This window comes from Suricata suricatta, chromosome 8 (genome assembly GCF_006229205.1).
Source record: "Suricata suricatta isolate VVHF042 chromosome 8, meerkat_22Aug2017_6uvM2_HiC, whole genome shotgun sequence".
Lineage (NCBI taxonomy): Eukaryota > Metazoa > Chordata > Mammalia > Carnivora > Herpestidae > Suricata > Suricata suricatta.
In genome coordinates, this window is record NC_043707.1 from 90,582,283 (window position 1) to 90,599,300 (window position 17,018).

Below are 17,018 nucleotides of genomic sequence, written 5' to 3' on the forward strand. Positions count from 1 at the left end.
ACTATTGGTTTAAAAAATGCCGTATAAATTAGGAAGAGTATGGGCTTCACCTCTAGCACCTCCCGTGGCTCCTCACTGTCCTCCTTCAGAGCTTGCAGTCTCTGCAGGCTGTGGGGAGCAGAGAAACCCTCACAGCCAGCCAGTGAGGTCCCCTGGTCTGCAACTGGCCAAAGAACACAGTGCAATGCGCCACAGGTGACTGCATCCAGCCTCTGGGTCAGCTTGTCACAGGAAGCTCAGGGGAGGGGGGAGCCTCTGCAGCTGCTTCTGCTCCATGCTTACTAAGAGCTGGATCTTTCTTCCTTCCAAGAGAGAACAGCCCATCCCTGACCCAGACGTGAAGCTGCAACACAGAGGAGAGCGCTTTTCGTTGTGTTAATCATCACTGCAACGAGTCAGAGAGAGTACACTAAGAGACCAAGTCTTTTGAGTTTGTCCATATGAAGGAAAAAACTTTTGATTACTATCCAGCAATAGGGGCCTCTAGTGAACTAGACAAGATAGTCTTGTCAAAGGCTGGGGCTATTAGTTTTCTATCCAAGAGAACAACTACAAGACATATAACCAATTGCCAAGTGGTTAAAGCAAAAGGATTTTAGTGCTAAATTTTCCATTAAGTAAAACTTGATTTTCTTTAAGAGGAACCAAAGCGGCAAATGTGTTATTAAATGCTTACACATACATTTCTAAGGATGTAATGACTGTATCCCCTGCCCCCACTCGCCACCTCAATGTTTAGGTTACAGGAGAGCTGGTTAAAACACAAATTGTGGGTCCCACCCCCAGAATTTTGGATTTAGGGCTTTAAAGCCGGGCCTGAGAATTTGCATTTCTGGTAAGTTCCAAGGTCTGCTAGTCTGAGGACCACACTCTGTGAACCACTGGGATGGGTAGATAACAGAGCTCCCTTTAATCAATAGTTAGTGGTTTGTAGTAGGCATTATCTGAGGTGCTGCTGCACATTTGCAGATGTTGGTGATTAGGGTAAGGCCGAAATCACAGACTTGAAGGGTTGGGGATGGTGGGAGGGGAAGAGCCTGGAGAGACAGTAGGAAATAGGAGTGAAGGGCAGACTGAGGAATTCACATGAGAGGGAGAAACCCAACCTGACATCCATCTCACTGCCAAGAGAGGTGACTGCTTTATTGAGTTTGATCGCTGAGGTGGTGACAAGAACTGTACCTAAAACAGATGGATAAGGCCCTGAAGGTTTTATTGTATTCCCTTCTGTATTAAAGAGCAGAATGGACAAGTTCTTTGAACTTTCATAATGATACTCATTTTCCTTGACAGTGTGTATTAATTGCCAGATGGGGAACTCTTTCTTTTGGGCAAAGAAGGTCATAAAGATAAGCTGTGACAATTAAATGGCCACATTTCTTTTTATTTTATCAGTATGGTTGGAATCTAAGTTGAACATGATAAGATGTACACAGCTTTTTCTTCTTCAGAGTTCAAAGACACGATTTTTGATGTCTAAGTTCACACGGAAACAAGGCAGAAAAGGATGCAACTTTCAAAACCAATTTTTACATTCCATTTGGTTGTAAAGTAATTATTCAATATATTATTTTGATTTTAAAAACTAAAATCTTGCCATATATAGTTGGATAGTTTATGGTCATGAGATCACTGGGAGTTTTTCCCTTCCACCTGTGGTCTGTGGCAAAAGAATGCCCAAATCTATTTTAAAAGCCTACTTTAAAAAATCATTTCAATGAAATAGGAATTACAGTAAATAAGAAGTATGATTCCTTTTTTTATGAAATGTCAATAGTTAGGAGAAATAATATTAAAATCCCCAAATACCTCCATGATAGCAATTTTCAGGAAATAATATTAAATGGTAAACATTTTTAATAAACAGCAGCATAAAGTAATCAGTGTTTAATATCATCGCTGGTGTGTGAAATACAAATGCACATATCCTCAATATAAAATAGCCTTTTTGTCATTACATCCATGCTTGTCTACTTGAAATGCCCATAACAACAGATCAAACATTAAGTAATACAGTGATTAAATGCATGCAGTGAAAATAAGAAAAGATATGGGAGGGCAAGATATCTGAATATTGCCATGATATATTTGAAGACAATCTATATGGAGTTCAAAAGAAACAAACAAAGGAAACAAAGAAACAGACCGGATATAAAAATGCAGAGATATATTTTCACTTCTGTGATACAAACCATAAACATAGTTTTGTGCAAAAAAAAAAAAAAGGAAAAAAAAGAAAAAGATCTGAAAATAAAGTCATCTTACAAAACATTGTCAACAAAGCATTTTTTCAGTTTGTGGAAAAAAAATACCATTTTAATACAAAACGGACTGTGTTATGTAGTATCACAGTGCTATCACAAAATACATTATTACAAGTGGTTGTGAAATTTGGTTTGCTCACCTTAATGACTTCAGTAATTATAAAATGTTTAAAATAAATGTTATAGTTCTTTATAAAAAACTAACTTGAATTTATTTTTTAACCATAGTAATGTTTTTCCAGAGTACTTATTTTATTGGCTCACGGAATGCTAATTTCCCTTTAAGGGACTCCTAGAAAAACTCAGATTCACTGAAATCGTGTTTACTTAAAATAAATATTCTTGGAAAACAATTGATTGTCGTATGATATACAAAATTGTGGTTTGAATCTCCATCATTAAACAGTTGCATAGCAACAAAAGGATCCAAATATTCTCCTCTACCTAAAGTTAAGAAATGTAACTCTTGAACCAGCTTACTTATGCCACAAAAATATTTATCTTTCAATAAAACTGGATACAGCCAATTTTTTTTGAGTTCACAGTTCTGATAAGTCCATGTTCATTGTTTGAAGATTCAGTGTTTAGGAAAATTGCAACACATTTGGTAAACAGATTTCCTTGATTTCTCATCTTAATTGCATTTCTTTTTGTTTTCTTTTTAAAAAATGAAACATCAATGTGCTTTACATTCTCCTCATCAAATATCATTTCCAGGAATTATTTTATATCCTGTAAGTCTCTTTGTAAGTCTCTTTAGCTATAAAATAATTTGAAAAATGAGACCTGGAGACATTGTTCTTAGAATAAAGGAGTTATTTTTTAACAAGGGAAAAATCTAACATAACATTCCTTTCTATATAGAACTTAAAACCCATAAGAATTCGAAACTTGGCAAAGGTGGCTAGCAGGTAAGTGGCATGAAATGCACATTTGATGCTCCCTCCTAAGGCAAAAATGATTATATTGCTTCTATTCACCAGCTTCAAAAATTCAATTCATGGTCATCTTTGAAATGAGAATCCAGTACCTGTTTTTTAAAAAAATACTGTAATATTTTACAAAATAGAATTCATAGTCTTTGGATTCCAACTAACGCTATGAATATATGGTCATAACTCCTGGTGCTGGAATAAAAAATCTATGAATATTTCCAGATCAGATAAAAAAAAAGGTGAGAGAAACTTTAACTTGATACTGGACTTTAACTTGATACTGGTATCATAGGGTTTCCTGCTTCCCCAGAGTCCACTGATGGTGAGCCCCCTACACCTGGGACAACTATGCAGGCTGTTGTAAGCACTAATGAGCTGGTCTGCAGCCACACCTCTATTCTTCAATCTTATTGCTCCAGGGAAGTTCCTGTGAGGCTGTCCCCGTGGGGACTCTTGTTCCTCTCGCATGGGTGCTGATCTAGGTCGAGGGGCCACTTTCCTGACTGTGCTTCCTTTGGGTTCCTCATCTCTAATGCAATGGAGTGAACTATCAACCAATAATCAATTCCAGCATCACGTCTAGCCTTCTTATGGTCTGATGCCCTATGTGATTTGGAGGGCTTGTGTAAACACACTGTGGAAAAGGCCTCGGTGATCAGCAGAGGAGATTCACAAAGAGCCGCACTCTGTACCTTCCCAAAGAAGCCCCACTGTGTAGATGGCCCTAAGGGATCTTACACTTGTCTTATGGCTCGTTTCCATCTGGGATTTCAAATTTTGCTAAAGTTTCCTCATTGATTCTGAATATCATTTCCATACAAGAATGCATAGAGTCGAAATTGAATCAACATAATTCCTGAACATTTGTCCTGAAGATAAGACAGCAGGTAGACAAATGCTACGGTATATACATTTTGGGGAGAGACCAGTCGTGGTGAACGGACGTGAATACACAAAGCACCATTTGACTTTCCTTTTTGGTTTGATATTTAGTCACGAGATTCTTTTCTTCTTCACTGGTTTGCAGTTTTCAGTACGTGAAATCAGATGTACTGATCCAATGCCATGCCACGTACCCCTGGTGGAGTGCTAATCCCACGACGTTTTCTTTTCCTGGCTGGTGTCCACCCTGCTTGGTAAGACACAGTTAAACTTCACAGAAGATACTTGTTGCAATGTCTGCTAAGTGAGAGCCTTACTTTAATAAAAACATTTGAATTTAAACCTTTTCTACGGCTTTCTAGTTTTTCCTGTATACCACATTTACAAAAGTCATGCATTTTACAGTTCTGCAGAAATCATAGATTCGGTGTGTCCATGAATATTGGAGTCTCCTAGCAAAGATGGTTGCTTTGAGTCTATTTTGTACGGTTTTTGAGATTTGTTGCCAAAAACGGTGATACCCATTCCACTGGGATGATTTGGAATCGACATGTGTGGTAGTAAGGGAATGTTTGCCTCCTGATTAGATCCCGAAGAAGGCAGGCTGGTCACATGACCAGTGCTAGTCGACCCACTGGCACTGCTGGGGGACCGACTCTTGGGAGGCGGACAATGCTGAATCACTCTGGGAGGACCCGCTGGCTGAAAGTGGGCGGCTGGAAACGCTGCGTAGCCCGGAGGTACTGGGTATCCACTGATGGGGATGAATCGCTGGTTCTGAGGTATTGGTGGGCCAATGAAGCCAGCAATCTGGCCCTGTGGTGTGATACCCTGACTTGGGAACATATAATTGGGATATCTGGGGTTACTGAGATTACTCACTGGGCTGGCGCTAAGGGAGGTTGTTTGCGTGGTAGCATTTCCTCCCGAAGGAGAAGTGGAGCTGGTGTGGCTTGAGAGTCCCTCCCAGGACCGAAGCCGGACATGGATATCTTTGAATCTTGGTCTCCTGGAAGGAATCTCATTCCAGCACTCCGTCATGAGGCTGTACATTCGGGGCGGGCAGTCTTCCGAGCAAGGTAGCAGCTGCCGTTTCCTTACCATTTCGATCACTTCCTGGTTACTAAATCCATAATACGGTTGCAGTCCAAAGCTGAAGATCTCCCACAAGACAACCCCGAAGGACCAGATATCTGAATCAGAAGAAAATTTGCCATACATGATGGCTTCAGGGGGCATCCAGCGAATGGGCAGCAAAGACTTACTCTGCACCCTGTAGTAATCGGCAGAATAGATTTCTCTGGAAAGCCCAAGGTCTGAAATCTTTACATGAAGTTGCTCTCCAATTAAAATATTGCGAGCTGCAAGGTCCTTGTGGACAAAGAAGTGACTAGACAGGTATTCCATGCCAGCTGCAATCTGAATTGCGATGTGCAGGAAATCTCCATGATCCAGGCTGGATTTTACAGTCCCGTCTTCATCACTGCTGCAGCCAACATCAGAGTGCGGGGAGCGCATGATAAGGAACTCATGGAGATCCCCCTGGTTCATATACTCAAAGAGCATACACACAGGCTGTTCCTGAGTGACAGCACCCAGCAGGCAGACGATATTGGGGTGGTGTAGTTCAGCCATCAAGGAGGCTTCTTGTTGAAATTCTGTCCATTGCTGGGGGTTGTTATAGTCTTTCAAGGTCTTTATAGCAACCAACTGAGCGTGGTCCATGCCTGGGAGATAGAGATGGCCCTTATAGATCTTTCCAAAGGCACATTCACCCAATTCTTCCATAAAACGTACAGCAGAGAGGGGCAGCTCTTTAGCCTTGCTCTGTATAGAAAGAACGGGAAAGTGTAGTTTAAAACACTTAAGGCAAGACAACGTGGCATCTGAAAGGAGGCTTGGGGCACATTGAGAAAGGTTCTAGATATCAGACTGAGTAAAACACTGTCGGTCTATAAGTCTTTAAAATTGTTGGCCACAACTTAGAGGAGGTACCACAGATGACTTTTTATCACTCTGCTCTGCCTCCCTCACCCCTCATCCACATTCCCTACTCCAATGGCAGTTTCCTGCCAAGCCTACCATCTTGGTACTCAATGTGTGGGCCTGGGACCAGCAACATCAGCATCGCTGAAGCTTATTACCAATGAGGGCTCCTGGGCCCACCTCAGACCTGGATCAGAATGTGCAATTAACAAGATCCCAGGTGATTTCAGTGAACAATATAGTGTGAGAGGCGCCACTGGAGAGGATGCAGCCTTAATTCTTAGCCTGGCACATAGAGTGTGTGTGATTTGGTCCTAACCCGTGGACCCTTGCCACTTCCCTATATGATAGCATCACGTTACTTACCTGGGTCTTCTCAGTCTCCACCCTTAAACACCATGGCCATTCTTGCCTAACACCTCTGTCACCGCAATGCTTTCTTATTCTCAGGATATTTATTATAGGAAAAGCCAGAGAAACCACAAAGAAAGGCTGTCCTCCTGAGGTGCTCACAGCAGAGGTAGGGAGTTTTGGAATCTGCTCCCCTCTGCTTATCAGTTTCCTCTCTGAAACTCTTCCTGACGACTATGTTCTTTGCCTCCTCTGGAGTCCTTTTGCATTAGTGTCTGACAAGATCGGGCGCGTTCAGGGTGGTATGGCCGTAGACAGCATTAGTGTCTGAATGATGCCACATGCAAGAGGCAGTGAGGCGGCTCATGACATGCATGGCCTCCGCAGTCAGACAATTAGAGTTTGAATCCTGCCTTCCCACTTACCAGCTGTATGACTCTAGGTACAGTATTTAACCAACCTCTGCCTCAATTTCCTCATCTGTAAAATGGGATGATACTAATTGATAATAATTGTACTAATCTTGTAGGGTTGTTATGGATTTCTAATAGATTAACATTTGTAAAGTACTCAGCATGATGTCTGACACATGGTAAGGGCTATTTAACTTTTCGTTCTTACCTTGCTGCTGCTGTTCTTTTTATTAATATTTTGTCCTCTCAATCAGATTTCAGTTCCTTGAAGGGAGGCATTTGCCCTTGATAACCATACCAATTGATAATCTTACAGCTTCACAAGGGGGTTGTTTACTGATTGACCTTAAGACAGATTGGGGGGGGGGGTGAAGCATCTATCTCACAATGAAAACAAGTATTAAATTGTGACATTTGATCTTGGGTGTAATTTTTGAAATTTACTTCAAATCTAGCCTGACTTTTAGATGAATTTATTAAGAAAAAGATCATAAAAGCAATGCATTTGTACATAAACTAATTGAAAAAATAATCTCTGCACTTCAAGAATTTGATAATTCAATAATTTAAAAGATTATTCTCTGAGTATTCCAATTAAAGCTGGCAATATGGCAAATACATATGGAATTCAGAGCTCTCTGTATAGAGTTTAAAACAACAGTTTAGAAAACTAAGTAATATTTCTCAATCCAAATTGTATTAACTTAAAATTTGTGATGATTAGCTCTGTTGGAGGCTGATTTTCCAGGGCAAAATGCCCATTAACCTAATTATAGAAGTGTAAATAAACATGCAGCAAAATATCCACTTAAGAGGATGAAGTAAAATTGAGAATTTTGAAACATTAATTTGCCCATGCAAATAATATTTCCTATTACAAATATGTCTCATTTATTCATGAAAGCAGATCTCAAGGGGTTTGTATTTGCAAATACCTTACAGGAAAGTTACTTCTGCTGAAAGTAATAACACATTGCTTTAAACATGCAGTAAATTAAAGCTTATTGATCCAGTCCTATTCATTATAGCGTTGCAGGAACAAAAGATTAGAAACAGCCTAAATGTCTACCTAAAGGAGACTGGTTATATTAATTATGGTAGAGCTAATAAATAGAGTATCATATAGTTTAAGAATGAGGACATTTTCCGTGTGCAGATATGGAAGATCTCCAAAATCCTATTGCTAAGTCAAAAATAAAAAGCGGGGTGCCTGGGTGGCTCAGTCCCTTAAGCGCCAGATTTCAGCTCAGGTCATGATCTCATGGTTCGTGGGATCGAGACCCGTGTCATGCTCTGTGCTGACAGCTCAGGGCCTAGAGCCTGCTTCAGATTCTGTGTCTCCCTCTCTCTCTGCCCCTCCCCAACTTGCTCACTCGCTCTCTCTCTTTCTCAAAACTAAACATTTAAAAAAATTAAAAATAAATAAAAAGCAAAAGAATAGTTAATGTTGTATGCTGCTTTTGTGAAAGAGGAGGTGAAAAAGAATGAATATATTCATGCTTATCTGCATATCTGTCAAGAAACTCTAGAAGGATTCTCAGGAAACAGCAGTGGCTGTTGGGGGAGAACAGAGGTGGGAACTGGGTGGAAGGGACAGAGTGAAGAGATTTTTCACTTCATGCTTTTTTATACTTTAAAATTTCTTGAACCAAGAAAAAAGTAAAAACATATGACCAATCTTTGATCTGATCGAATATGGAAATTTCATGGCAATCACAGGTCTGTCCACTATTTTTCCTTTTGCTTATAGGAATTGGATTCTTCTGGGAGATACATTGTTCCTCTGGGGGAGCAGCGATGGAGTATAGGAAAAGCAACCTTTTGAACCAACCCTACGTTTTTCTCTTGTAGCGCTCAGATGATTTTGCTTTAAAATTTTTTTATCATTTCATTTATTTTATTATTTTTAAATATAATTTATTGTCAAATTGGCTGTCAAATACATTTATTTTAAAGGGAAAGGGAGTGCTAGCTGGGGAGAAGCACAGAAAGAGAGAGATAGAGAGAGAGTAAGAGAGAGAGAGAGAGAGAAAGAAAGTGAGAGAGGATCTTAAGCAGACTTTATACTCAGCATCCATGCAGGGCTCAACAGACTGAGCCACCCAGGCTCCCCTGAGATGATTTTGCTCTTGTGGGAAGATTAATCCAAGGTGAATTTCTTCTGCATGATGTTAAGATTGGATTTCTATCACAATTTTCCCTAATGATTTAAAGGAATCCAATTTATGTGAAGGTTCCCTGAATGGCATAGGAGGTATTTACTTACTTTTGGACCTAAACAGGATCTCCAGGCTTCGGTAGGAGAGAAGGGTATGGGACTGAGTAGTAAAAATTTTTGAGGGAATATAGTAATTCATAGCTAAACTCAAGGAATATTAGGAGTTGGGACTACTGCCTTTTCCTGCCCCCGCTGGAACTAACCCATAGGAAGTGTGCTGTATTCAAACAGTGTGGCCTTTGGAATCATACCAATCTGAATTTGCATCTTGGACATGTTGCTTTCTATTAATATTAGTTAATACTTATATAACATTCAGTATGTGCTAGATACTATTCTAAGCAGTTAACAAATATTAACTCATTTAAGACAATAATCCTGTGGGATAGGTCCTATATCTTAGCTGGTTGACATTGGGTGAGTTTCTGAACTTTTCTGAACCTCTATTTTCATATCCTTGAAATGATCTTCAACTTCCACAGTTATACTAGGGATTAAATGCAACAATGTATGAAAGTAATTTCCACCTGGTAAGTAATCTTTAAATTGATCTTATTATACTTACTGTGGAAGTAATCCAGGAAATGGAGTAAATGCAAATGACTTAGATCAATTTATAGCATTAAGTCCCTCTAGTCAGTGTTCTATAATTCCCTTTATGTTTTTCTTTAATGCATTTGCAGCGTCTGGATGGCTCAGTCAGTTGCATCCAACTTTTGATTTGAGCTCAGGTCATGATCTCAGGTTGTGGGATCGAGCCTCGCATCATGCTCCACACTGAGTGAAGAGCCTGCTTGGGATTCTTTCTCCCTCTCTCTCTGCCCCCCCACCCCCGCTCACATGCTCTCTCTCTCTCTCTCTCTCTCTCTCTCTCTCTCTCTCTCAAAATAAATAAACATTAAAAAAATTAAAGATGCATTAAATTTCCTCCTTTTAATCTTTCTCTGTTTGCCTGTATTTATTAGTAAAAACAAAAACCAAAAAGCCATCTTGAAATCTTAAAAATCTTCAATCTCAAGACAGAGTTAATTTTGGAGCCCGAAGATGGGTACAGTTTGAGTGGCATGTAGCCTGCTCCTCTAGGATTCTGGGAGATGCATACAGGTGGAGGAAGGGAGAACCCACGTGGAAGAGTAGATGGAGGCAGACAGGACAAGCTAGCCAGGCTTCTGGGGACTGGAGAGAAGACGGGTGGACAGGACCTTGGCACCAGCCTGACACACGGCCCTTGGGGCTTCATGGCTAAGACCGGCTGCATTCTCCTCCACTGAGGTAAGCAAATTAGTTCTCTGCTATTGCCTTTGGAAAAAGAACTCTTATTCTCACCATTTTACAGATGGAGAAAGAGGCTTGAAAAGCATCAAGAATTTCTAGAAGAGCCAAAAGAACCACACTTGCACTGCAAGCCCTTCTGTTTTGGGCCACACCATTTCTGTCTGAAACCAGAGAAGCCTGCTGGCGGCCGATCCCAGTTTGACACAGAAGGTCTCTGGCGGCTTAGCCTGGGACCCGACGCCTCACAGGGCTGTGAGGTCAGCCTTCAGTGTGGGGTCGCTATGGATTTGCAATTGTTCTTTTTCCCTGTTCAGACACATGAGCGTGTATTTTGACCCCAAGTGTGTCTTGTCGGATCCTACCTCGCCCCATGGTCCATGGGGCTGCTCATAGTCCCAGCTCCTCTCTAGCCTATCGAAGGAAGGAACAGCTCACCAGAGCCTGTCATAACCAGATTTGGGGATTTGCTCTGGACGAAGCACAGAAAGCAACTAAAATGGCAGATTTCACAAAACCTTTCTTGGGAACACCTGTGCGGCAGCCGGCCTAGAAGTTACCAGAAAAACCGCTCAGAGCTTAGTTTCTGGGGAATAATTTACAGAGTGATTTGCATTTTTAAAACGCTCAGGTTACTTGGTACAAATGTGCCTTAACTATAGACTCATTTTCAAATTTTACATAAATCCTGAACTAGTTAAAAAATCATAAAAACCCTTAAAGAAGCAGTCAGTAGACCCTACAGTGACGGCAGGAAATTAGCTGTATTGTTGAGGAACAGATGGTTTACATTATATAAACCCTTTAGGCTAAACTTGTTTAGGTCTGGCATATTGTAAATTATATTTTAGTAATGAAAGTGAAATGACCTCTGCTTGACCTCAAGTGGGGTTTGTCTGTTTGAACCCAATGTCGTGGAAAACTATGAAAGAAAATGAAGTCATAAAGTTTTGGCAGCCCAATTTTGGCTCATTTCAAGTTAAGGGGTTATAAATCTGTTTAGTTTTTGTTTGACAAGTATTTGTCATACAGGGATGTACAAAATGTAAAGAAGTGTAAAATACACATGAGGCACAGTGCCAAAGTAAACTAAGTACAAAGGAAAACTGAAATGAATAGGGTCCTGGGCTCCTATCTCTTTATCACTCCTTCCATTAGTTGAATGACAAGATGGACTCAGTTTATTATATGCTGTAAGGCAATTAAGTACCTTAAAACTGAAACAGGCTTTCAGTTTAAATGTTAACATTTTTACTTCTCAAAGTAAACACACATCTGCCTCACTGAGGTTTAAAAAATTCTATAATTGGGGGGGGGTGTAGAAAAATCAAAGTTGAGTAGAAGTTGATACGTTGTTCTAGAATCCAAATCTGCTTCTTTCCTTAGATTTGTGAAGAGCAACTGTATTAGGGTTTTAATGAGTGCTTCGTAGGAGGAAAATGAAGGGAGAACATTTTAGATGACAGTCATTTACATGTGAGTCAGATGTGACTCTTGCAGTCCTGTCTAAAGGGCCGATGGAGACCAGGCTGATGTTTGTGGCTTCCTTCACCTGAGTGACAAAATACTAAGTGGGGACATTCGATCCTTTCAGATCTATTACCTTTGGATATGAAAGCAATGAACCAGGAATAGAGTTTTTTTACATTGTAATTAGGTAGGTGGTAGATGGATAAGGAGGACAGACTCAATGACTTTATCTTGTTCCACTTTTGAGAAGTTACACCTTCGGTGATAATACACTTCAAATGATTCCTCTGGGTGACAAAGCTTCTGACGAACCTGCCATTTCCTGCTCACTTTACATAAGTGACTGCTGTAGGAACTGAGGGGAGGATTTCGTGATGGCCAACATTCATGTGCAGTACTAATCCATGGATTTGTGACTTTGGCTTCTAACCTGAACAGGGTCTGAATGCTCTACTTTTGAGCCCAACTTGAAGTTGGATGCAGATAAAAAGCTGAGTGACAGGAGGGGGAGGGAAACAGAGCCCAGGGTGTTCTTCAGGACAGGAAAGTGACTTCAGTGGCAGATACTGAAAAAGTTGTGCCAGAATTTTTCATACAATGGACTCAAACCATGCCCTCTAGTCCCTGCCATCCTTATACAGGCTCCTTTCCCACGCCCTTTAACAACTCTCATTTGCTATGCATTTGCTGATTCTAGCCAGACCCAAGTATCTTGAGAAATTGAGCTACTATGGACTGAATACAGTGGCATTTGTCCTCAGCCTCGTTAAAATTAGAGGGGGGATTTGGGGTAATAGGTCATCCCTGGTCCTTGCATGATGAGTGACCACAATGTGTCTGAAGAACCTGATTGAGCAATTTTGACTTATAGGAGCCAGAGAAAATAATACTTTGCTTCAGAAGATGCTCTGGAAATGGCAGCTTAAGAAAATATAAGCATCATTGACTGGTATTCACTGTGTTTGTATTGTGCTACTATCTTAGTGAGATTCAAGGCTTTGACATTAAATATCTATAGCTTGGGCTATGTCATCAGTTTATTCTATTTTCATGTGCAGCCTATGGTGTGGGACCTTTTTTAATAGCTGGTTGTATCAGTCAGTCAACTGATACTGTATATGCTATATAACAAAGAGTATACATATAGAATAGTATATGAGGACCCATGCGAGAAGCATGAAGAGTGGAGACACAGCTCCTGTCATAGACGTCTGTCCTCTTGAGTTTAATAATAGCTATCACAGATCGAATACTTGTCCTGCACTAGACACCGAGACCATAATAAGGCCTGTGAGTTGATTTTGGAGTGCTTATATTTTATAGGCTGTAAGTATACATATCAGCCCCTTTCATCCTTACAGCAACCCCATGAAATTGGTCACTATGCCTATTACTCCATTTTACAGATGGAAAATGTGAGAAACAGACTAGTTACATGAACACACAGCTGGCAGGCTGTATGCTGGACAGCAGAGTCTTCCAAGGACTTCTCTAGGGGCTTCATACATCAGCTTGTTTAATCTTCATCACCATCCCGTGAAATTCATACTATGACATTCCCATTTTATGGATCAAGAATCTAAGAGGCTGCTTAAGAAGCGCACCTATTAAGTGGTGAAGCCAAGATGCAAATCAACTCCATCTCACTGCAAACCTGGAGCATTCTTTCAGGAATAATTGGCAATTTTCAATTTGATCCTTAAAGGGCTCCAGCATTTTAAAAGCATAAAGCCCACTGGTAGAAAAGTGGAATGTCAAGGTATAGTTGCTCTTGGTCTCTGATCTAGACTTCACTCCTATTGATTCTCTGCTGTCCCCATTAGTTGACTGGGACAAGGGAAGAAAACCTTTCTACAGCAGCCTTTGCTGGGCACAAGAGCCCTGGAGAGTATATAAAATAGAGATTTCTTCGTTTCTGGACTTAGCTGTTGACAGAACTTGCCTGACTCCAAAGCTTATTTCCCATTCTTGTGCATCTTCCCGATTCTGCAGGGTTTGAATTGTAAAGCAATGGGTGCTACTCCTAAATGGAAGTGACTATGTTTTAAAAACTTAAAGGCCACAGGCATTTCTTTTCAGGAGGTTACAGACATTCTCAAAGACTTCAGCTGAACTAAGTTCCTTCCAGCTTATGCCCCAAATTCTGGAGGGAGTTTCAACCAAAAGTTTGCCATATTTGCCTGGAGTTCAGCTGCACTTCTCTGGAAGTGATTTAACTTCAGAAGCAGCTACTTTCTCTACAACATAACTTTCTAAAGGTTAGTTTGAATGTTTAGTGGTGACCATGGTTGATACTGTGGGAGCTACTTGATAATGTCAATGGGAGAGCTTCTACTGCCAGAGGCCAGTAATTTTAATGTCAGCTTGAGGTACCAAATGCTCATAACTTGAGCTCGTGTGTTTGGTCCACCTGAAAAGTATGGCAGTAGAGTGAAATGGGGAAGAACATGGGCTCCGGACCTGGACAGACCCGGGTTCAAGTTTTGGCTCTGTCACTTATTAGCAGCCTGAAGACTCAGTTTTCTTACTCCCAAATCAGGCTCAAATTAGCACCTATTTCATATGGTCATAATAGAGATTCCATTGAGATAATGCCCGTGATATACTTTAGTTTATTGGTAATACCACTTAAAATATATCCACTTCTAATACTCCTTCTCCCCAGAAGTAAAGTTTCTACAGACGTAGCTTGAAGCTGAGGCTCTGTACTGGAAGCCACCCAGCCCTATTCGTCAGACCCTCTCCACCCTGTTGGATTTTATCCAGGGTGTCAACAGGGTGTGTGGCAGGATTTATGCTAACTGAATAGGAATGGAATAGCAGAGCTGTCCAAAGAGCTACCTCTAACATCTTTGCTGTGCCTCCCTCCCTCTCTCCTCACCAGTTAATACTGTGGCTGCTAGGTCTTATACTGTGCTCAGCATTTGGTAGTTGAGTAAAATATTTGTGGTTGTTCATATCATCACTGTAACAAAAATAACAGTAACTTATAGCAATCAGGTACCTGTGAAGTACCAGATACACTATCTCAAACTGTCAAAAATATCGGATGTGAGAGTAATCTGCCTGCAACATTGGTCACCCCATTGATCGCCAGGACTGACTTGGCTGATCGGGCTGTCTAGGGGGTGTCCCCTTCCTCCCTCATCACTCCATGCACATCCCTCCTGACGCTGCCTGCTTGGCCAAAAAAAACGACCTCCCCCGATAGAGAAGGACTGATCTTTGGTCAAGAGTATACAAGAAACTGTGCTCCCTGGCTAGAACCTCCACATAAGAAAAAGAAACATCTCTGAGTACTATTTGTATCGTGTGTTTCTTTGCTTTAAAGTTTATTTATTTATTTTTAGAAAGAGAGAGGTGTAGGGGGATAGGGGCACAGAGAGAGAGATGAGAGAGAGAATTCCAAGCAGACTCTGCACTGTCAGCGCAGAGCCAGACGCAGGGCTTGAACTCATGAATCATGACACCATAGCCTGAGCCGAAATCAAGAGTCAGATCCTTCACCAGACGCTTAACCAACTGAGCCACCCAGGCACCCCTATTTGTACCCTTGTTTTACAGGTGAGAAACAAAGGTTCAGAAAATTTGCTTAAGATCTCATGGCCAGTAATCAATGGAGACAAGATTTGTAATCATCTCTCTCCTCTCAGTCCTTGCCCTTTGGAGCATATCAAACTATCTCCCAGAAATAGACTAAGAAAAAAATGTGGCTGGAAAAGTATGTTAGGCCTAGAGATTATGGATCTTTAGGTGCCAGGAGCAAGAATTTTATAGCTTGAGATGTGTCCTTTTAGATTAGGGAATGTGTACCTAGTGGGAACTAAAGCGATGCCAGAGGATGAAATCAGCCTGAGAGAGAGAGAGAGAGAGAGAGAGAGAGAGAGAGAGAGAGAGAGAGAGAGAGGGAAGGAAGAAGAGGGAGAGAAGAAAAGAGGAACTGGAGGAACCAGCGAAGGAAACAGAGGGGATAGGAGGAAAGCCAAGAGAAAAAGTATTTCAGGCTGGTGGTTCAGAATGTCCAATGCTTCAGGGAAATTAAAGAGGATAAAGGCTTGGAAAAGACCTTTGGTTTGAATGACATCACTAGTGATTCTGTAGAGGGCCCTGTCAATAAAATGATGAGCTGAGCTGTCTGGGGAGACAAAGGCTTTCAGGACTGAGTAGAAAAGTTATTGGGGACATTTTAGCACCAAGTGTGAAGACACTGGGTAAGGTCAGGGGTTCAAAAGGGGTAGCCAGGCCATAACCCATAGGCCAGGGCTTTCTAAACAGAAGTATGTTGCTGGCAAAAGGGACAGGCCCAGAGACTATAATCAAATGTCAGTTCATTCAGCAACTATTTTGGCTGGAGAGGAACGGCCTGGATGTGAAGAAACAGAGAAGCTGGTAAGAGATGAGGGTAAACTGAGAAATAACATAGAGCCACCAGCTTCCGAACGCTAGGCGAATCTTGCTTTCCCCCAACTGTTGTCGATACCAGCCAGCCAGAAGCTGCAGGAGTCTGACCCAAGCACGATTCATGCCTTGGCTGTGGCCCTCCCCAAGCCCAACCTACTGCTCCTTGGCCTCCATTCTCAAACTCCTCTACCTCTCGACCTCTCTGTGCACTGGAGTCCCACATAGGTGAGTCACATGTGGAAGGGCAGAACCCCCCCACCCCTGCCACCATGCTTGAGCAGGAGGCTGAGCCACCTTCCTCACTCCCTAAGGAGAGGGCGCCACAGGCTTTTCCCCTTACTGACACTGCCCTTTTTTTCAGACACGTGACAATTGGGGAGTTGGGGGGAAAGGCAAAGGAAAAGAATCCAGGAGAAGGGAAGTTAGGGTTTCCCAGCTTCCTGGAGAAGGTTCATTTTCCACGGTACTTTTAAAAAACATCCACTCGGATTCTAAAATTTGTAATGCAATGTAGAAAAATCCTACTTAGTTCATGCATCACTAGAAGAGTCATCAGGGGATTTTAATGATGGAAAAGATAGGAGGTTATCTTATCCAACTGAATGGCTTGAAATCTTCTGCTTACCACAATAAAAAGAAAACAAACTGACAGTCCCTTATACGACAGGGCCTGCTCTCATACGTAAACTGAGAAAAGCTAGACGCAGCCCAAGTGGCTTCCCAGGGCTGTGAGGCAGCTGGGGTGGAGCTAGAGGGGCGTCTCCATCGCCTGACTTCTCACAACTCAGAGCAGAGGTGCCTCTCGGGTCCACTGAACTGCTTTCCC

General features: G+C 41.5%; 1 protein-coding gene across 1 annotated transcript in view; it reads right to left on the reverse strand.

Moving 5' to 3' along the window:
• Positions 1-1,363: 1,363 nt before the first annotated feature.
• ROR1 (receptor tyrosine kinase like orphan receptor 1) overlaps positions 1,364-17,018 on the reverse strand; it is a 42,174-nt gene continuing 26,519 nt past the window's right edge. The window contains exon 6 of the mRNA XM_029949048.1: positions 1,364-5,908. Within this exon, the coding sequence (XP_029804908.1) occupies positions 4,481-5,908 (1,428 nt within the window). The 3' untranslated portion in view covers positions 1,364-4,480. The remainder of the gene's footprint in view (positions 5,909-17,018) is intronic.